The 23,003-nt window shown below is 36.5% G+C and overlaps 1 protein-coding gene across 4 annotated transcripts in view; it reads right to left on the reverse strand.

Moving 5' to 3' along the window:
- Positions 1–23,003, reverse strand: part of LOC127447916 (zinc finger protein 385B-like) — a 191,623-nt gene that overhangs the window by 54,869 nt on the left and 113,751 nt on the right. For all 4 annotated transcript variants that reach the window (XM_051710117.1, XM_051710118.1, XM_051710119.1 and 1 more), the window contains exon 3: positions 4,735–4,877. In XM_051710117.1, the coding sequence (XP_051566077.1) occupies positions 4,735–4,877 (143 nt within the window). The remainder of the gene's footprint in view (positions 1–4,734; positions 4,878–23,003) is intronic.

The raw sequence follows: 23,003 nt of genomic DNA on the forward strand, positions 1-23,003 counted from the left end.
TAACAGGTGACTCTGACCCAGGCTTTCACTATCCAACTGCTTTTAAGAGTGTTGTCACTTTGAGGCACTGTAGGAAAGTAAATTGAATTGAATTGAGAATGCCTTTTAAAATCCAATTCAATTCATGGATGCAAAACGTAATTCGCATTTGAATTTAAAGAGATCATATACTCACCCTCATGTGTATGAATTCCACAACTGTATGACATTGTTTCTTCTGTGAAACAAAAAAAGAGATGTTAGGCAGAATAATACAATCAAATCACTATTGACTTTTATTGCATTCTTTTTCCATACAATGAAAGTGAATGGTGACTGAGACCATTATTCTGCTTAATTTCTCCTTTTGAGTTCCACAGAACAAGTCATACGGATGGAAACAACATGAGGGTGAGAAAATTAAGCCAGAATATTTACTTTTGGGTAATCTGCCTCTATAAGGACGTAAAAAAATGGAATGAAATTCAAAGAAATTTATATAACTGGTATGGGTGGCATTTTTAATAATGAATAATTATATTTTTCAGAATATATTAACCATGAACATGTTATCATTCACACACAAAATTAGGTATTTAAGAAACATTATATTAATAATCAATGTTTCAAGTTCCACCTATGGAATTTTCTATTTAATATAATTAAAATGTTTTGACAGCTTTCATAATTGTTTTGACTTTATTGAACTTAGATAAGAGAAATTTGTCTAATTAGTTGAGAGAATGCATTCTACAAAGCAGGGAATAAATAGGAAAATATTACAGGTAATTCAAATTAATTATGTATTTATTCGTGTTTTGTTGAAAAACTTGAGTTGGACTAATACAATTCCTCAGTTGTGTGTTATTTTATATTACATTTCTTTGATTCTGATCACATTTTTGATACAATTCTTAAATTCTGAATTCTGGAGAAAAAAAAAAAACAGAGGGAGAAAGTGAAAAGAGAAGGATTTTGAGTGGGAAAATAAAAGCAGCAGCAGTTAAACAAGCCCCAAATTCAGACTGACTTTCTTTCCATTCCAGATCTCATCAGCCATTCTCTGTCTCCCTTCATTGCCATCACCGCAGCAGTCTGGGTTAGGGGAGATAAAAGCAAAAAATCGATTTTGCTCCATCTAATTTTAGGGGTTGGGTTTAGGGGCTTGAATCAATGTGTGAGGGATCGGCAGCCACAGATCTCCCCCTCAAACACAAACCGGCTAAGGTCAGTTTGAAATATAGCCTACTTTACGGCATACTAGAGCTGCACAATATAATCAGAACAATACACAGACTTTAGAAATTAAGGGTGTCCACACTTCTGAGCAACAAATGCAAAATGGAGTCACTCCGCAAACCCTAAAACTGAAAAAAAAAAAAAAAAAATAATTAATTAATTAAGTGTTGTTGTACATAAACACATGGTAATACACTGATTAAGAATATTAATCTGAGCATAGCTGAGGTCACAGGTGAGATCATAGTCTTCAGGATACGGGAATTTGCCCAAATGTGTAGTTACTGTGTATAGTTTCTTTAAAAATAACACAGGCCTTTTTCAGTTGACCCAAAAGTGAACGAGTAAAAAAATTCCCCAGTTCTCAATTCACATTGCCATTCACATTGTACCTGGATCTAGAGGTCTGTACGGGACTGGTTTTTCCATCCCGCTCCCGCAAGTTTCTATCCCACACCCGAACGCTCGCACTGAGTATTACTCCATGTTCACCCACTCTCTGCCCGCAGTGGGGGGTTTGCATTCATTAATTAATCAAATAAAAAAGAGATCTATATGGATTTTTCAGACTCTTCTCTGACCGCCCGCTCCCATCCACATCTCATGGAAGTACCGTCCACTCCCACCTTCAGCTCGGAAATTTAATCCAGCACCACAAGAAATCTAATCAGGTCCCACGGTTTCTGCGGGGGTTCCGCAGGAATGCAGACCTCTACCTGGATCCCTTATTTTTTGGTCCACTTTTGTTGCGATAAATCCATTCTTACATAACAATGGTTTTATCGTCACAGATGTGCATGTATTGGCATTTTACAACGGATTCAAAAATTGCTTATCCAATCAGAATTTAGAGTTGCAACTATCAGTTTTATAATACAAACAGGGCTCCAGACTAACATATGAGAGCAATGACACGGACAATGGTGGCACTTGATTTGGTAGCACCAGAGGGCCTTTAACAATATAATATTGCATATGCACATCTGACCGTAAAGCACTGATTTTGAGTTGAGATTGCAGATGTAAATTTGACTGATATTAACAAAAGCCAACAAAAAGAAAAACTAATCAACACCTAAATTTATACAGGGCTATGTTCAAATATTCTGACAGTAGGAATCCTTAACTGATATTGTTTTCCTTTCATCAGGCTCTTATCATTGAATAAACTTCCAATCATTGAATCAACCAAAGCTCATTAGAACTGAACATATTTACAGAGGAGAACAACTCATAGCTTCGTCCATATTTCATGGGGGTCCAGGCTTTAAAGCTCTTTTTTCAATTCTCCTTTGTATTTGCCCTTATAAAAACATACAGCATATTATACATAAATTACAACTTTCAGTGTCCGATTTTTTAGGTGGGCTCTTGATGGCGTATATTTTTTCGTTATCTGTTGCAAGGAGTGCAACTCTATATAGAGCATATATAGTGATCTGTCACATTGCATTTATGGCTCAAAAAAATATGAGTCACCAGAGCTGAGTGCCAATGAAGCAAAGAGGGCAGCATCCAGTTTGCGTACTTCTGAGTCTGCATGCGCCAACAGAGCAATTACATTGAGATTAATGGGAATCCTAACTAGGGATGCACCGATACCACTTTTTTTATTCCGATCCGATTCCGATATCGGAAATCTCAGTATCGGCCGATACCGATCCTGATCTGATACCAGTGTTGTTTTTTGCATAATCAGTTTAGAATATCTTTCCATTATTGTGTGGAACTAATTGGGAGTACTCTTTAATATGTAAAGAAACACAAACCTCTAACTACACATTATTTCAATATAACTGTATAGCTTATTAAGAAACACTTTATTGTTAACTAGTATACTGGATAATGTAGCAGCAAAATTAACAGTAATACCAGTATAAGTCATCAGTAGAAAAGAAGACTTTTTTTTTTTCTTTCAACTTGTATCTGGACTTTAAAGGATTCAGATCTCTTTTTTGTTCAATTTAGTTGTAAGAAATCAGCTCACTTTTCATTCACACAGTAATTTTTTGGAACCCATTCAACTTAAATATTATTATAATTTGTAAACAAATGATAATAATAATAATATATTATTATAGTAATATATCTCAATCGTGCACCTTTTGTCACGGATCCACCGGTCTCTCTCTCTTTCTTCCTCACTGCTGTCACAGCGCTCACTCTCCCCTGAGTTCTGATTACACGCACCTGCATATCATTAGTGGCTAATCAAGGACTGCATATATACCCTGCTTTCACACACACTCTTTGTCTGTTCTCATCATTAGTATCTCTGAGACGCCACACCTTTCTACTAAGTCAAACATACCCGTGTCTCCATTATTGCCTGCAAGTATCATAAGACTGTAGTGAGTTATCTGTTCATCGTGTCTATACCCTGTCTGGATATTACTCACCTGCTGTTTGCCACTCTGCTCAACTGGATTTACTCACAAAGTTTACATCACTGTTTCAATCATCTGTTCAATAAACCCTGCTACTGAGTTCATATCTCTGCCTCTGTGAGTCTCTCCATGACACCTTTAACTTATAAACCCTCACGCTTTTTATTTTGACATTCTGAACTCTCCAGGAAGTCCTGTATGTGTCTGTAGGCAAGTTCACAGTAGTTTAATTTGCTTCTTATTCAAATTCTGGTAAAATGCACATCCAGTGCCATTCTAAATGCATATTATAAGTGAACCGAACTATTGAGCATCTACATCTGAGATGTTGTTCGTGAGTAGCGCTCAAATATTGCGCACCCCATGAAGGCTAAAAATAGTGTGTGTGACATCGTGAGTGTGTGTGTAAACAGAGCAGCGCCATTCAATAACGCGTTGGAGCTGTGCGTGCATTTTATACATTTACTTATAAAACACAGCCTTTTATGATTCACAGAGCTATTGCACATCTTCAAGTGGCTTTGAATAAAATGCACGAGTCATATGAACTGCTTTAATGGTGTTTTTATGGTTCTTTTATGTCGTTTTTTTGAGCTTGACAGTAATGAACATGACTATCACACAGTATCGGATTTGGATCGGGCTCGTCGGACCGATACCCAATCCGTTTAAAAACGTCAGTATCAGAGCCAATACTGATCCAGGTACTGGATCGGTGCATCCCTAATCCTAACGGATAACTCTCTTTAGGTATTCCAGACCTCCTTGGGTCATCTGTGAATTCCATGCAAACAGAAAATTCCACATTTACATACATACTGCACACTACTGTCCTTAAAAAATAGTAGATAGAATGCCATTCTGAAAACACCCACTTGCACACAATTTTTGGACCATCTTCCAGACAACTACACTTCATGACAATATCATGACTACTGCAGTTTGTGAAGGACTCTCAATCATGAACTTTATATATGCCAAAAAATTAGAACATCACCTCTTTTCACTCAATTTTTTTATTCATAACAGAGAAGATTTTAATTCCATCAGTGTCAATCCACAAAGGAACGAGGCCAGCATTAACGGGGCGGATGGCCAAGAGAGGCGAGATGAAAGCAGGCCTGCTTACCGTATTGAAATTGGGGAACAGGCCAACTGGAGAGGAGTTCTCCACAGGGAAGGTCATGAAAGGCTTCATGTCCAGAGTGGACTGCATCATTAGAGATGAAGTCCGGACCAACGCGGGGAGTGTGTTGCTATGACAGGAATTTCCTGCAGAAAAAGAGAGAGAGAGTCACGAGGAATCATAATAAGGAGAGTTAAAACTTCTTAAACTCTAGGGACAAAGGATCTGCACTGGTGCATAGATGGGGAATTTAAATAGTGAGCAGCGAATAAGAGGAGAGTGAGAGAAGGTGCACTGGAGAGAGCGGGCAGTCATGAGTGGAAACACACTTATCATTATCAACCAAATGAAGCAGAACATTTGAGAGCACACTGTGGAATAAGACTGGCATGAGAGGGAGATGTCCAATAGTCTGAGAGCAAAATTAGCACGATGAAAATCAGGGAATTTTTCACTATTCAACACACTCTTATAATGATATTTCCCTATAGCGACTTTTTACCTGCAACATCAAAATGTATTTTTTTTGTCTGTTGCCTACATCACCATAATGTCACCCTTTGCCTGTATTTTTAAATGTCTGATGCCGTATTTAACTAATTTCAGAGGATTTAAATTCTTTATCCAAAGCTACTTTTTAAAAATGAAAGGAACTTAAAATATCTCTCATCATTGTTTTGTTTGCCACGGGACACAAATAGAGTTTTCAGAATGTCCCAGTTGTAGCTCAAAAAAATGAGAAAAGCACCATAAAAATTATCATAAAAATAATACATGCTATTTGTGCGCTGCATTCTGGATCCTCTGATGCCATGTGGTGGCTCTGTGTGAGAAACAGATCCAAACTGAAGTCTTTATACAGTGATCAACGTCCCCATTTGGCATAATGGTCAGACCCCAATCCATGCCAACATTCAAAATTGCTGCCTCAACAAACGTTACGACAGCTTTGACGTCAGTGATGTCGTGTGCCGTTGACATGCAAATGTTTGGATGTATATTTTTTGAATGAGATGAGACTGCCTTTACGGAGACGAAGAATTTCAGTGAACAAAACCTTCAATTTCACTCTGGTCCTCAAACAGAGTTATCAGACAGGGATGTCCCGATACCCTTTTTTTGGAGAACGAGTATGAGTACCGATACTTCCTTTTCGGTATTCACTGATACCTGTTGTTTAGTTTTATTTTTTCTGAATTACATATCAACAGTTTATTTAAATGTTATAATTAAAATTGCGTCTAAATAAATGAATTCATTTAAACAGAATTATTCTTATCAAATGAAGTGCTTTTATACAGAACCTCAGAGCATAATCCAAAATACAACATTGGAGTAATTTTTGTAAAAACAAAAAAATGCTGCATCACAGATGTGAAATATTGCTTAAATATAATACAATTACTATTAATGTATTATGATAATAACTATTATTAGTAGTAGTAGTATTACAGTGAATATTACAAAACTACCATATACAGTAGTGATATGTTTCTGTCGTACTTTTTTCCATTTAAATTGAGCTTTTATTTTGGCAAATCTTTTATTTTGAACTGTTTCTGTGTTGTTTTGATGGTAGCTTCTCACTTCCAGCAAACAGGTTGCTTTGTGACCCAATGTGTTTATTAAACTGCAAAAGGCTGCTATTTAATTAAATATATTTTTAGTATGTGTCTCATGCTACAAAGTGAATTAGCACTCTGCTTGCTGTCATCTGCTACAAACAGAGCATGCGATGCTCATGATGGTGTTTTTCGTATATGAGCCAAGGAGCTCTAAAAGGGACAATCAGCCGGCGTCCGAATGACACCACCTGCTTCATGCATTCACAAGTGCTCACATTTAAAGCGTGCATAACATGCAAACTATATATTCATCTTATTAAATCACAGCCTTAACGGTTCAATAATCATACTAGGGCATAACGTTATTTTAATTTGTGCACTGAGCATCAGAGCATTTTTATGAGCTCGAGTACAAGTACATTAGATACCAGTACCTGTATCAGGACATCCCTAGTTTCACAAGACTTTAAATGCAGCATGAGTCCTTTGGAATACTTTTAAAGTTTTTTTGTTATTTTTTTGAATAAATTATTGTGACTGTACTTGTATCTGCTTGTTACATCTTTTATATTGTTGTTTAGTTATGTAAGGAATATTTGAAGACAGACCGTTGAATTGTTTAAAAATAATGCACACCTGAGGTGGTAATGTGGTCATGTCGTGCAGCGGTATATATATATATATATATATATATATATATATATGAACTGTATGCCTTAACTGAAAAAAAAAAGTTTAGATGTAGGGGTGGAGTTAGGCGTTCAAAAATACATTTATTATAATATAGATATAGTATATATAGAATATAGCATATGATAGCATAATGCAACTAAACTAATATATTTATAAGTGTAATAAAACATCATGATTCCGAAGACTGCCGAGCCTGTGACAGAATCGTCCGAACTGGGGTGAGAACGGCATGACAAAGATATTTTCATGAAGCAGGAAAAAAAGTTGCTATACGGTGATGTCTTCGTCATGACTGCCCTGCACTATTAACATGATAAAAAAATAAACACAATAAAAAAAAACTCAGGGACGAGTCAAAATAATTTTCTGTGGTAATCAACATAATACCACATATCCTGTTGATAGAACTTAACTTGTTTTGAACCTGAAACATTCCTTTACTTCAGGGGCACAGTCCCTGTAGTAAGTATACATTTATTAATAAGTTGCTTTGGATTAAAGCATATGTTAAATGACTACTTTCAGTAGCTACTTTCTGTACTGAATGAAAGATCATTTCAAGCGTGAACATACAAGTGAGCTCATTAAAACTTACAAGTGAGATTGTTACATTGTTGCAAATGAGATTTATTTAAATCAAATACCTTTTTTTTAATTTGTACGATCAGTAAATTAATCTCTTTTCATTTACACAAATAGTAATTCACCTTGACTGGACAATTGGATCATGTACTTTCACTGTATTAGAAGCCAGCCATACTGTTAATGTGACATTGCTGAATAAACTGGCCCCTAATACACTTTGATCAGTGTAAGTAACACCATGTTCATTTATAAGACACAATGACAGGTCCAATCAGACGTGCAATAAAAAAGGATCTCATTTAATGTGCCATGGAGATTTTTAATCATGTATGTGACGAGAGGAAAAGGCTCAGTTCCAGTTCAATGCACTGCTAAAAGAAATCCATGGCTTTCTTGTATGAATCAGAGAACAAGTAGCGAGACATAATCAGCCTGAGTATGATCCAAAAAAATTATAGCCAGTGTGACAAGGAGGAGTGCATGGCCGAGCCTTGACTATGCAAGCCCGACGCTGAATTGTCGTAATCAGCTGGGAGGGGGATAAAGACGAGCCGGGAGCGCCAGTTTGAGAGAGAGAGACACACACGGCCACTTTGGGTGTGTGTGTGTGTGTGTGTTAATGTTTGTTTAAATTAATTTGTGTAATTAAAGTTATGTTGACTGTTCTGCCGGTTCCCGCCTCCTCCTTGCCCATCTTTACCCGTTACACTGGTGCCGAAACCCTGCACTGTCAGAGAGCCCTCGCCGCTGTTGGAGGTATGGTGGTACTGGAGCGGTTCACCAGGATGCGGAAGCCCACTGCCATTCGCCAGTAGACGGAGAAGCTGCTGCTGACCGCCTGGAGTGGAGGAGCCGCTGCCAGGGGTGGAGGAGCTCGCTGCCGGCCAGCAGGAGGCGATGTCCAGTGCCATCGCCCAGTGTCGCGGAAGACCGCTACCCAGCTGGCTGAGGACCAGGCAACAGTGTGTCTGGGAACCGGCGAGCCACTTTTTTTTCTCTCTCTCTCTCTCTCACTCTCTCTCCCCTTGCTCTTTCCCTCTTCATTCTCCCTCCCCTCGTCTCTCCCAGGGCTCCAGATAAGCAGGGAAGACCTGCCGGCAGAAGGATGGCCGGAAGGGCGACACTTCCCCTCCAGGAAGAGAGGGGAGGGGAGTACGTCATGCTGGAGGTCTCCCCGGCCTGAATCGGGAAGCGGAGGAGTGTGACGAGGAGGAGGGCGTGGCCAGGCCGTGAAGACGCACGCCCGGCGCTGAATTGTGGTAATCAGCTGGGAGATAAAGATGAGCCGGGAGTGCCATTTAGAGAGAGAGAGAGAGAGAGAGACAGACAGACAGACACACACGCGGCTGCTCTGTGTGTGTGTGTGTGTGTGTGTGTGTGTGTGTGTGTGTGTGTGTGTGTGTGTGTGCCCATCTTTACCAGTTACACACTGATTTTTAAGAGCTTTGCTCTTGTGGCTTTATGTCAACTAAACATTTATATTTTGTATTTGATGGTTAACACATCCTTTTAACGGCACAAAAAAAACAAAAAAAAAAAAACCTATGGTAACTGTAAACTAAAAGTGCGTTTAGCATTTTTTATATGCTTTTGTGAAACGCAGGGCACCCCAGGAGGTATAATGCACGATAAAGCTGCTTTATTCATGAACTGGGGTGGTACATGTACGCTCTTTGAAAAAAAAAAAAAGCTACAAATGGGCTTTTTTCCATTTCATTTCATCTGTTTGGAAAAAAGCTTGAAAAATAACTGGGAATCAATGGCTGTCAGTTTAAGTTAAACTCTAAAAGGATTAATGCGCCATACAAGAAATGGTTTTTGGCTTATCTTCTCTGATGTTGTCCAACAAGTCTAGGCTATTGGACGCCCACAAAGGTCCTCTTGTAGTCTTGTGGCTGCCTTACCAACATCGTTTGGTTACATAAAACCGCTTCACAGCTATAAAACAAAATCAAATTACGGACATAGTTGTTTCGCTCGATTCATTTTGTGGGTACAGTGTGTTCAAAAACAGATTTTTTGCTTCAGGACCAAGATTTTACAATGTGATTTCCACATTGGCGACCCAACACCAGTTTATCAAAAAATTTTATTTAAATAAAAAAATGGAAATATATTATCATTATGTATTTAGTATATTTATATAGCCAATAATTCACTGTGCAAAACACATTGAGGTCGGCACAAACCATGTTTATCCTCTTTGAACATGTACATAAATGAAGTCTGGGTCGTATTTTCTTTTACCATGCATAGTTTTGTTCATGGTTTTTAAGGAAAAGTGCATATCGCACAACTTGTCCACGTAAGCATCTGCTTAATTTGTGACAAAATACCTTATTTGACGCACAAACTTTGACCTGCACCAAAAAAAAAAAAAAAAACATAAAATAATGGTTTATCAACCCTTTTAAACATTGATAAAATATTTATTTTGCACAAAAATATGGTTATTTTCATTCTATTATTTGCATTTAGCCATGTTTTTCCTTGCTGCCCACAATCCTATTGGAACAGAACTGCAATGCATTTTTGGGACATGACCCTCCAGTTAAGAATGCCAAAGGATTTTAAAAATTTATCTGATTAGTTTGTCAACAAGATGTTAAGAGTTAACAAATTTTCCCTTATTTTCCACATATTCAAACCAGGCCACATAAACACGGAAATTGCTTATAATTAATGTGTAAAAACGATTCTTAGACATCACTGATTGCATCGAACAAGTCAGAACAAGTCCAGCACACTGTATTACAAATGCAAACACTCCATTGCTGCACAGATGTCTCCCTCTCCACCTGTACATCGAAACAGACTTATTTATTCCCATTTGCTGAGCTTGATAAAAACCACATGCAATAACTGAACTTGGTCCTTCGACTAGCATCAAAATTAATAGCTGTGATTTACAGTGCTGTGGCCCAAATAGAACATTCAGTTTCAATAAAACAACTGCTATCTCAGGCTTCAGAGCTTAACGAAACCATCACAGATGAAAATATTTAGTCCGGTAATGATCGTCTCCATCATTTAGATTTCAACTCCTAAACACACGGTTATAGTTGAACAATTTAATGCATGAAGCATTAAATGACAAAGGGGTCGAAAAAAACCTTAATGTTTCTTTTTGCTTCAAAACTAGAATTTAATCATTCCCCAATCTCTCTCTCTCTCTCAATCTCTCTCTTTCGCAAGGCTGTGTTTATATTAGCCATTCTGGTTATGGTTTATTCCAAATCCCCAACCCTACGTATTAAACTTCTGTAATTAATTCAGCCTGTACTGATTCGACGTACAGACTCCATTCCAGTTTTTTTAAATGGAGAATTTCAGTCTTCTGTGTGCTACAGTATCTATTTTTGTTTTTGAAAAACACATTAAATAAGAAATTTAAGATTAATTGACTTCTATTGACTTCAAAAAAAAAAAAGAAAAATAAAATGTAACCAATAGTGATGGCGCCATTGTAATATTTGCATACTGAATTGTGATAGTCATGGGAAAAATGGCTTTTAAAGGTGATGTGTGTCATTTTTCAATGTTCAGATACTTTCTCCTATCCCAGCTTGATATGAAAAGACTTTAAGTAAATATAAGTAAGCCATTTGTAGATTGATTTCCCCAAAAAGTGTAAACACTTTGGCTATGTGGATCTATCAAAAAATTGCTCTGTTTGTTTGAGCGTCCCAACCAGACCGGCACAGCAACACTGGCTTAACTAATGCCATGAATTTGGGGGTTGGACTATCTGTTTGTCTACCCAATGTCAGATGGAGGGAATGTTCAAGAAACCTGTTTGAAAACCGTAATTATTGCAATCCGATTTTGTGATGCTTTTGGCGCAGACATTACACCTTTTACCTTAAGAGATCTCTTCAGTGTAGTGGATGTCATGTTTCAAAGGGTTATATACAATAATATATACTTGCCTTTTCTTTGAATTCCCAAAATAATCATATGAGTAAATGTAGTTCCCTCAGAGTTTCACTAATTTTCTTCTGTATTTTTACTTAATAATTTCACCTCTAATATTCTCCGCCTCAAGTGCATGGCTAAATTGCAGGGAACAATACTAACACATGCCAGGGGTTTGAAGACTGTGGCCAGGGCCAATCATTAAAACTGATGACAGGAAAAATGTGTGTGGGTGTGAGGAGCTGTAGTAATTACTGTTCTTCACTGTGCACTCTGCAGCCAAAGAGCTGTGTTTGACCAGAACAAGTATTAGGGCAAAGCAGAACAGCACACACAGTACAGATTATGTGGGAAAACTGAAACATTGTTTGCTGAGAGTCCAGGTTGCTTTACGAGGATGTGTGCTGCTAAAAACAACAAGCAAACAACTTCCTTCAAAATCATCAAGTTAGGATTAGGGCTGAGTGACATATTGAATATTCACAAAATATTCACAATTTTGGTGGCACTATCAAATAAAGCAACATTGTGAATATTTTTGCAATGATTTTTATTATTTTATGGCTATAAAGTTTCCAAAAGACCTTGTCATTAGACTTGTTTCGCTATTGTTCCTTCCAAGGCTTATATTTACCATAAATGCAGTAACTGTTTGTAATTTGATTAATTTCTGTAAAGCAGTTCAAACTGTTTCAGTCAGTCAATTCAAATCTCTGTTTCAAAGACTCGTTTGCATCATCACACAAAAATGTTCATAGAAGTCTCTGCACTGCATTTTTCATATAATAAAATATAATATATATAACCTCCTGAGACCTAAGCACGACTGCTGTTCATTTTCCATTTCCCTTTTTGATTTGTAACTAGTAGCCCCTAATAACCATGGAAAATTTTTATTAAGAGCAAATAGTTCTCCTAAAAACGTATGTTCTCATATGGGGACAGCGGGACTAAGTTTTATAATTTTAAATAATATCAAGCTATAGAAAGTAAATTTTTTTTTTTTTTTTCAAATTGCTTATTATGTTTCTAGGAGTGTTGGTTTTTGAGGCATTATAGACATTACAGTTTATTTTCTATGAATCTGCTTTGGAACAATGTGTATTGGGAAAAGCACAAATAAAAAAACTATACAAATAAAAATTATTTAACTTGATTTGACTTTTATGTTACAATGGTTTTTTTTTTTTCTACTTTGGCAACAAAATCTCAATGTTCTCTCTTTGCACAGTCAAACAAACAAGTGATAGCCAGTATTGAAGCATTTTACCCATCAGAAATTAGCACAATTAATTCTGATTCTCAATAATGGCCAACATTGTCCAGTCACTAACAGTCATGTCAAAATAAAATGTAGCATTAAAATTCGGAATTTATGTACTGATTATAATTGTCCCATGTCTGCCAACCATGTTGAGTCGTCCAAACATAATCTGCAGCCTGAAACTGAACTTTTGACCTGAAGTTTGGAATGTATGTACTTGGCTGTATAGGATGCTCCCTATTTAGTGAATGACTTAACCTCCAGTGTGCTGTCTGTCTGCACTGGTCTCCGAGCAGTTTGAAATGCTCCTTATATTCATCCTTACTCTGTATACAGATATTTTGCATCTTTTGAATGCACACTGTAAAATCTAATTAGTTGACCTTACTTAGATTTTTCAAGCCAATCGGTTTGCATGCTTTTTCTAAGTAAACATACTTATTTGGCTCAAGTAAACTGAATGTAATTTTTTAAGTAACGTTAACCAGTTAAAAGTAAGCTTAACTCATCTATGATTAAAGTATCGTTGCTTTGATTTAATTATTTAAATTGGGTTATAGCATGTCTTATACGGAAAGATATGAGAGACAAGGGAACATATGACTAGACTCTAAGTTAGCCATATGGCACACTGGACTCTACTCAGTACTTCATAGTGCACATAAATCTGCCCTTTGTAAAGTACAATTGAGTAAAGAAGAACGGCTTAAACTAAACAGGCTCCAATTTCACCAGAGGTAACACTTATCACCCTCATGGTGACTTAACACAAATCTCAATTATCAACAAAACAACAACAATAGTCATAAGAATGAAAACTAAATACATTTTTTTAAATAAAAAACTATTATTTTACTACATAAGTTCCCTTGTTTTGACCAAACAAACATTTATTCAAGCGCAAGGGTTTATGGGTATTCCACACAGCCGCAATTTTGTACTTCGTCATTTTAAGTTAGTAGTACTCGAAGCCAAATTTTAAAGAACTTATGTATTTGAGTTATGATTCCAAAATGTGACATTTCAAGTACTGTTTAATTAGGACCACTTAAATGTTTTTATTAATGACAACTTTAGGATTTAGAGAGTAACTGTAACTTAATTTAAACTAGTAAGAATAGTAAAAATGTAAGATTAAGTTGAGTAAACTATTTTTTATAATTTGAGATTACTATTAGTATTTACAGTGCACCCATTGATTCCCAGTGTGATAATGCACAGTGAATAAAGGATTTCTAAGGGAGAAATAGACCTATAGTCCTCGCCTGCGATCATTGTGTTTAACAGCGTGCCATTTCGCGATAAATCTACGAAATTTGAAAATGGCATATCAGATGAAACTAGAGACTAGTCTTTTGACTCAAACAGGTTTCAATGTAAAAACTTGATGTTTCTTACCAGATGTAGTTTTGTTTTCGTTTCTCCCAAAGACAAACTCTGCTGTGATCGGCGCAATGTTGTTTTGCCACATGACTCAGTGCGGCAAAAGTTGAACCCTTTAATAACAGCCCAGAATGTCCTGAACTGAGATCAGTTGGTTTAAATTAAATTAAATTATGCAAAGCGTATACCGAAGACAAAATATATTGTACACGCATGAGGATGTGGAGGTCACATGAGGATAATAAAGATGCCATATTAACATATGGAAGGACAAAATTGCTACGGTGGTTACATGGCAAAGAAATGCCATTAGATGGTAATACCTTAATATGTTTTCTTATACTATGGTAGTGAATATTCATTTTGTCAAAAGTACATCCGGTACCAGCGCGCTGTATTACTGACACACGACTGCTTTAAAAGGCTCATTTTGAGCACGTGCTCTGTTACTCTAACACTGAAACGGACAATTAATCTAATTAAATTAAACCGCTAAAGGTTGCAATCTTAGTGTGGAAGAGATGCGTACTTTGAATGAAGTCCGACCGCTCAAACACTAGAAACTTCACAGACATTGAGAATCATTCACGACACCTTGTATCAAATGACAGAGCAGAGCACTAATCTACTGTGAAGCACACAGCACATGTAAACTAAATGTTTATATAATTAAATCACAGCATTTGCACTTTAATCTCTCAACTTTATTTATATAGCATTTAAAACAACAGAGCTGACCAAAGTGCTTCACAGTAATAACATTAAAAACATAACATTTAAAATGTATCATATACACAAACACCAGTAATCTAAAACACAAAATACAAACACTCCAAAACTGTGTAATACATTTCATTTGTCAGACTCAAAGGCCAGTGTAAAGAGATGAGATTTCAGAAGTGACTTAAAAGTCTCCATGAAGATTCAGGCAAAAAAATACACATCATAATACGTTTCAAATAATACGTTATGCACGTTTCAAAATATAAGCTAGAGCCTTGAAATTGAAGAAATTGTGACAGAAATATATTACAACTCTATAGTAAAATGTCATATTCACTGTAATGATAATAATAATAATTAAGCAATATATCACAAGCAAGAATGCTGTTGAATACAAGTTTGGCAAAAATGTTGAAAGGTTCTATTTTCACTTGTTAAAAGTTTTAAGAATTCATTAATTAGACAACATTTTGAAGATGAAATTAAATTAAACTCTAAAACATGGAGTTTTGGAAAATAATAATAATAATAATAATAATAATAATAATAATAATAATAATAATAAGAGGAAAACACAATTTGGAAAAAAATAAAACAGATTTCAGTAGGGTGCTACTTAAAAACACTTAAGCAATGCATCCTTGATTGAAAAACACTTGAAATTAACATTAATTTCTTTTAATGTATTATTTACATTGTAACTTTGTAACTTTTTAAATAGGCTAAATGGGTGTGTTCAATAGCACACTGTCATATTAGCATATTTATGCTGTGGTACCGAAATTGGTATTGAGAACCGTGAAATTTCACAGGTACCGGTACCGACTACTGAAATTTTGGTACCGTGACAACACTTGTGAATGATTACCATATTCATATACTATGGTATCATGTAAAAAATAAAAAAATAAAAATGGTAATACCATGATATTTTTTTTTTTTTTTCCCTTTTTTTATTAGTGACATACACATAATCAGGGTTAATAAAAAAAAAAAATCTTTTCATTCTGTTCAAGAAAATTATAGGCTCCAAATATCGACGGTGTTCACCTTCAATATAAGGTTCTGGTGTGATTTTCAATTTGTGTCTCTTAGAGTAACAATGATAAGGTGTATTAGAGCCCTGAGTGTATGTGTCACTCAAGTAGATTCAAAAGCACCATCTCTTAAAACCTCATCAGCATTCAGAGAATGAACCCAAAAGTAATGACTGTTACCTGGGAAACGGTGGTGACAGCGAGAGTGCATGTTGTGAAGAGAGGCAGATGTGCGTTTATGTGGTTTCTGGGTATGTGATTTGAACAGGGCGTACATGAATTTGCATTTACCCTGATAATGGAAAGGGTAGAAATAACCACTCTTCATTTTCTCTTTTTGAATACATTTTCTCTTTTCTTACTCAGGGCAAAAAAAATAAATAAAAAAAACAGGTAAAATGTGGCAAAAGCTAGCAAAAAGTCTGTTTATCATGCATATGGTTCTGTTGTCACAGTAATTAACCTCTTTAACAGGAAAAACATCACCAAACAAAACACTTTCCAATCAGCCACCAACAGGCTATGGAGCTTTGCACACTTACACAAAACACTCCAAGAAATAGTGCATTCCGTTGTTGATCCAGATAATGATCAGACTGGGCAGCCGTTTCCAAGGCTAGCTCCTACTAACAACGCAGAGAGAAAAAAATCAGCTGTACCTGGAAAAATTGTGAACTGTATTTCATTAGAAAAGGTAAATGAAAGGTTAGAATCCATTTTTGTATATAATCCACTGTTGAGCTAAATTACCTCAACCAGAGGTAATTTAGCTCAACACAAAGACCAGCTAGTGGTTTTAGTTTCCTGCCTTACGCCTTGTTAGCGAAGATGTAAATTATTCCACAGTTAGTCTTCAGTGTCCTTAGATAACATTTGCCTTTTTTTTTCTTTTTTTTTTTTCAAAACAAAGAATGGCTGTAGAGAGTCAACATTGTTTGGATTGCAGTTTATTGTTATATACTTATTAGGATGCCAAGATTTACCAGATGCTTTTATCCAAACACATATTACAAGAACCCAGTCTACAAAGCTACTTTATAGCTTCAGAAGACTTGAAATATAGTCCACAAGTCATATGGACTACTTTTACAGCTCTTTTATAATGTTCTTTTTATTTTTATTTGTTAATCTCCACAGCCATTTTCAATAAAAAGAGCAACAAGAAACGGGTTTGGAACAACATATGGGGGCAATAAATAATGACAGAATCAATGTACACCATTATCAAACTGCATCAAAACATAAAGTAAGCCATAAGCCATTTCTAGCTTGACAGACTTTGGGTTTCGAAAGGCTCGTAAGCCACAGCAGTAAGTTCAAAGAAAGCGCTGTCAACCATCATAGGCCAAATCAAATTGTGGAAAAGCAGCAAGCACGAACACTCCTTGGCATTCTAAGTTTAAGTCTACCACAATCCATTCACGCCAAGGTGTACCAGAATGAAACTAAGATACTGTGTTCAAAAGTCATTTAGTGAGACTAGGTGGATGACTGCCATTCAGCTGAAAGTGACTGAAGAGACTTTATGTAATTCAAAGCCCCAAGAACCTGTCAAAGACCCTCTGCTGCTGCAGTGGACATGAATGCCTTTTCAAACACAAATCACAGAGAGTTGAGTCTGGCACTGAGGAGTAAAAATGATACTGAAATCAGCCTTGACCAAAGTTTCTCTTTCAACTCAGTTTCATCATCTAGCCACGTGCCTCCAAGTCCGATCTGAAAAAACAAAACATCTGACCAGCAGCTGGAAGTGACATCAGTCTCGAAGATTTGTCATAGTGGAAATTTTGATATTCCAAATCTTCTGAAGTCATACGCTGAGCCGGCACTGGCCAAATTGATGCAGAGTTCCGTGATCGTCTACGTTCCGTGACTGCTATTGGGTCCTTGAATGACGTATAACATGCAAGAAAGGGTAGCCGGTGGAGTTTCTGGTGAAAGGTGCCCTCCTATGTAGTTGGTACCCTACACAGACTGTTATATGCATATAGGGAGTGGCGGTACTGGTCATATGGTGGCTCTTTATGGGGAACAGACCGAAATTTAGTAGTTACTGATGTGGTCAAGCACATAAAAAAATTTATCGTGAATCCTGAGGTGAACTATTGCAAAAAACATAGGCCACATTCACACTAATCCGTTTAAGTTTGAATACTCAGTTTTCCATTTCAGAAAGTCATTGTTTTCCAAAGTATGCGGTTGTGGACGGAATTTTGCGGTTGTGGAGGAAAACAGCATTCGAGTGTGGAGGAGAGGTGAAAACGTAGCCAAATCAATACGTTTTAAAACTAAAATGGATTAGTGTGGACGTGGTCATAGATTTGTGATCAACTGTGTCAAGTTACAGACGAATCTAAGAGAAATTTTTATTTTTGGGAGAACTATTTCTTTACTTACAATGTAGTCCAATTCCAAGTGGCTCCACGCCACGGGACGGGATGCTGTGACATTTGCAGCATTGATTAAGTGAGAGGATTGACACTCCTACAACGCTGGAACGAACGGCTGGTGAGAGGCCTTTTCCCACCTTCACCCTTTCACAAATCTGTCTGCCTCCATCTGATTGTATTTACAATACCAAATCAAATAGAGTGATGTGTGTGAAATCTCTTTTCCCAAAGGTTAGCCAACAAACACCTAATCTCACAGAAGTACTGCTGAAGATAAAGATGAGTGGAGAAAAAACAACATCAATGGTGACTTTTAAATCTGAATGATGTCCTCTTTAGCTACTTAAACATGTGTAATTTTTTTGATCTGTTAATATACTTCCTCTTATTCCAGTTTAATATACACAGAGCCACAGTGTTCACACTGTTCAACCTACAAATGTCTTACTTATAGTTGTCTCTTCATATTAAACTGGGATAGGAGAAAGTATTAACATCCAAAAAAATTACATACATCAAGTTCAAATCCAGAAGAAATACACTAAAAGATTAACAAGGCTTTTCCACACAGAAATCACAAATATTTCACCTCACTGACTGGTGAACCAAATCCAAAGTATCTTCCAAAGCACACAATATAAGAAATATGATACAAATACCTTCTGATGAATCAAAGAAATCCGACAGAGGAAAGAAACAGAGAGGTTATGAGCCCTTGAAAAGAGTCCCAACATTAATTAATTGCATACAAAACAACAACTGCCAACAAACCTCCATTATCCCCAAATCTCCATTAATCACGATGACTGAATTGTAACGTTTCGGAACAAAACATGGACTCAGCAGAGCTGGTGAAGTCAAATATTGAAGTTTGGATAACAACTTTTGTATGCCTCATTGAGAGTGTACTGGACGGCTTTATAGCTCAAATACGCAGGCCACGACCACCAGAGATTGTGCAACAAATAATGTGTCACTTTGAAGGACTGGGTTTTACATTTTTCGTCATGCTCTATTTTGATCTGCCGTTGTTTTTTATTTTCCCGAAGATTATACTAAGGTCAAGTTACCACGCCATTTATTGTAACACAAAGTGATATTAATATTGCTATAAATATCATCACGAGGCCACAGGTCTATAAACAAGGCATTTATATAGAGTAACACACATTTCAAACAAAATATGACCAGCTATTTTGTCTATTTTTCTTCCACAAGTTGTAATGGGGTTAACGCCATGACGATACAATTCAATCCTTTGCTTCACTTCAGCTCGGGGGTCACAGTGGATAATTTGGGGGAGGTGGACAGAGCCCACCCCAGCATCCCCTTAAATCTGGCCCCGTTTTGACATTATTTTTAGACACGTTTTACCCCCCAATTCTCATTCCTGCAATGCGAAAAAGATGCTGGTTATTATATTCTCATTACTGCAAAGTGAAAAAATGTAATATTTCAATTGTTAAGTATAATACATGTCAGTACTGCCTTGGTACTCCTCGGTGGGGTAGCACATCTGTGGCAGGTGGAATTTAATCAGTATACTCCTTTTACTGGAAGCAAAAAGCCAAGCTGAGAGACAGAGATAGAGTGAGAGAGAGAGATCTTGAGATGTGGTCACTCGGTTGCACTCTGCAGGTCTCTAGCCACCTGGTGCAATGAATAAACACTAGAGAGAAATCATAGTGGAGCCGCAACTGGCTCAAATATCATTCTTAACTTAATCTATGCCAAGCTGAAGTAAAAACCATTGCTCTGTTTCAAAACATTTTAAGGTGTCATAATTCCCAACATGAAGGCTGTTACAAATTACACAATTAATTTGATTGAATGTTTCCTTTAAATATAAATAACCTTATTTCATTCAATACTAAAAATTATTAATCGACACTAGTTATGTAATAATAATTTAATATATATATATATATATATTACCCATAATGTCTGTGTGCAATGTACTGGTAACACTTTACAATAAGGTTCCATTCATTAACATTATTTAATGCATTAGGTATCATGAACAAACAATTAACAATATACTTTTTACAGTATTTATTAATCTTTGTTAAATGTTAGTTAATAAATATACAATTGTTCATTATTAGTTCATGTTAGTTCATAGTGCATTTAATAATGTTAACAAATACAACTTTTGATTTTAAAAATGTATTAGATGATGTTGAAATTAACGCTAACTAAGATAAGAATTGTTCATTGTTAGTTGTAAAGTGTTACCAAAATCTTTCATTATTTAATCACCCTCATGTTGTTCCAAACTTGTGCTATATTCTCTCTTCCATGGAACAAAAATGAGATGTTATGTGCCATTCACATCAAACAGTTTGTGTCCATTCGCTCTATTTTTCAATCATTTTCCTATGCAAACATGCACTAAATGGACTGTTTTTTTCAGCATCTCACACAAAAGTACGCTGTGTCAGGTTAAAAAGAACTTCAACTTTTAAAAATGCATCTCGATAAATGTTGCCTAAGGGGCCGTTCAGACCGAACGTGTTCTTGCTTTTATTTTAAGCACAAGAACATGTTCGGTCTGAATGACCCATTAGGCAGCATGTTCATCCTACTCACCATTCACTGTCATTACATCTTTTTCTTTACAATGAAAGTGAATGGTTACTGAGGCTGTCATTCTGCTTGACATCTCATTTCCGTTCCACGGAAGAAAGAAATTCATGGGTTTCAAAAAACATGAGAGTAAATGATAAAATAATTTTCATTTTGAGGGAAAACTACCACTTTAACATCAAACTCTATTGGAATCAATTGTGTATCGAGTCTCCCGTGCGGACTGCTCTTTGTGTGGCACACGGAATTGCTGCTTTCCATTAGGTTTCATGATGGTTAGGATTCTGCCATTAAAGACAGCTGCCTATGAAGGCAGTGGGCAGCTCACTACATTTTGGAACAGAGCATATATTATCATTTTACTTCAGTGAACATTACAGTACAGGAAGATAGATAGAACAGTTTTATATCTAGCTGGAGACATGAGCAAGACTGCTTGGACTGCTCTGTGTAAATGAAGCCCTCCTAAATTTTGATGCCGCTCCAAACCAAACCAAGAGCGACTTTTCTTTTTAAATTGCCTTCAGAGAATGATTTCATAGCTAATTCCTGAAAAGGTCTTTCTTTCCACGGAGTGCAAGTTATTAGTCCAGTATAATGTTTCTTAAGCTTTTGTACAGGGGAAAACAGACACTGTGGTTATGACTTCATTTATTTTTTTCTGGCTGTTACTACTAGCGGGGAAACCCACTGAACGAGAGACTGAAAAAAAAGCCATGCTGTAAGATGCAGCTTTCAGAATAAAACAACAGGAGAATGCGCTGGATTCCAGAAACATTCATTACTTACAGTTTGGGGACAATTTCCGATGCCAAGAGAGGAAAATGTTTTGATTAAATGAGCACACATCATCCCCAGTATAGAGGGGCTTATTCATCCTTGCCACAAGCGATGAACATTCATTTCAACAGCTATTCTCTGAGTCTAAACCAACATATTTGAATTTGCTGTTGCTTTTCTAAAGATCTCAGAGGAAAGAAAATAATTCAGTCTAACAGCAGACTGTCTCTATGGTCCACAATGTTAAGAATTTCCAAAAGCAGAAGCACGTTAAACTCAACCTTACTTTACTTTTTCCATTTAAAGGAATAGTTCAGCCAAAAATGAAAATGATGTTACCATTTACTCACCCTCATGTTGATCCAAAACCATATTGACTTTCCTTACAAGTTATTTAGCAGAATATCCAGGCTGCTCCTTTTCAATCAGTGTAAAAATACAAAAAATAAAAAAAGCCCTCTAAATGTAGTTTAAATAAAAGTATCTTCCAAGTCTTCTGAAGACATACGAAAGCTTTGTGCGAGGAACAAACTTATTCATTGAAAATCTTCCCTTCCACCACAGCTCTCATATCTCATTTGTGCTTGTACACATTCAAACATGGTGTCTCAAGACACATCATTCCAGGTTTGACTTCAATGACATTAAACACCATAATTTTTTTGCATGTCTCTTGGCTAGTCAGGAGTCAGGATGCTACACGTTGGATGATTTGAATTGTATTGCAAGCACAAATGAGATTTGAAAGCTCCTGCAAAGGGAAAGATTTTCAGCAAATAAAGACATATCTTTCAGTCTGTTCCTCACACAAAGCTATTTTTTGACTTCAAAAGATTTGTAATAGAGCGCACAAGTCTTATGGACTACTTTAATGGTGCTTTTGGTCCATTTGGGAGCTTGACAGCCCCAGTAACCATTCACTCCATTATATGGCAAAGAGCAGCCTCTGCACTCTGCTATACATTCCATTTTGTTTTCCTCTGAAGAAAATAAGTCAAAGTTTGGAACAACATGAGGGACAGAATATTTTGGGTATACTATCCCTTTATTATTTTGTGACGGGCATTACATCCCGCCCCTCTTCACATGCACTGGAAACATTAAGCATGCAAATACAGCACCAACATCCATGGGTCAAGGATCTGGCCTTCTAACTACAAAGCTGGAATTCCAAGTTGGGTGACTAAGGACATGAAAAGTTACTGAGCACACAATCCTATTCAATCATCATTCAGCCTTTTGAGGAAAGCACTTAACCTCTGGTTGCTCCAGTGGGATTGTCCATGTAATTAGAGTGCTGTAAGTCACTTTGGATGGAAAGTATCTCCGGATGGCAAGTAACCTTGCTTCC

Source organism: Myxocyprinus asiaticus, chromosome 11, assembly GCF_019703515.2.
Source record: "Myxocyprinus asiaticus isolate MX2 ecotype Aquarium Trade chromosome 11, UBuf_Myxa_2, whole genome shotgun sequence".
In the NCBI taxonomy this organism is placed as follows: domain Eukaryota; kingdom Metazoa; phylum Chordata; class Actinopteri; order Cypriniformes; family Catostomidae; genus Myxocyprinus; species Myxocyprinus asiaticus.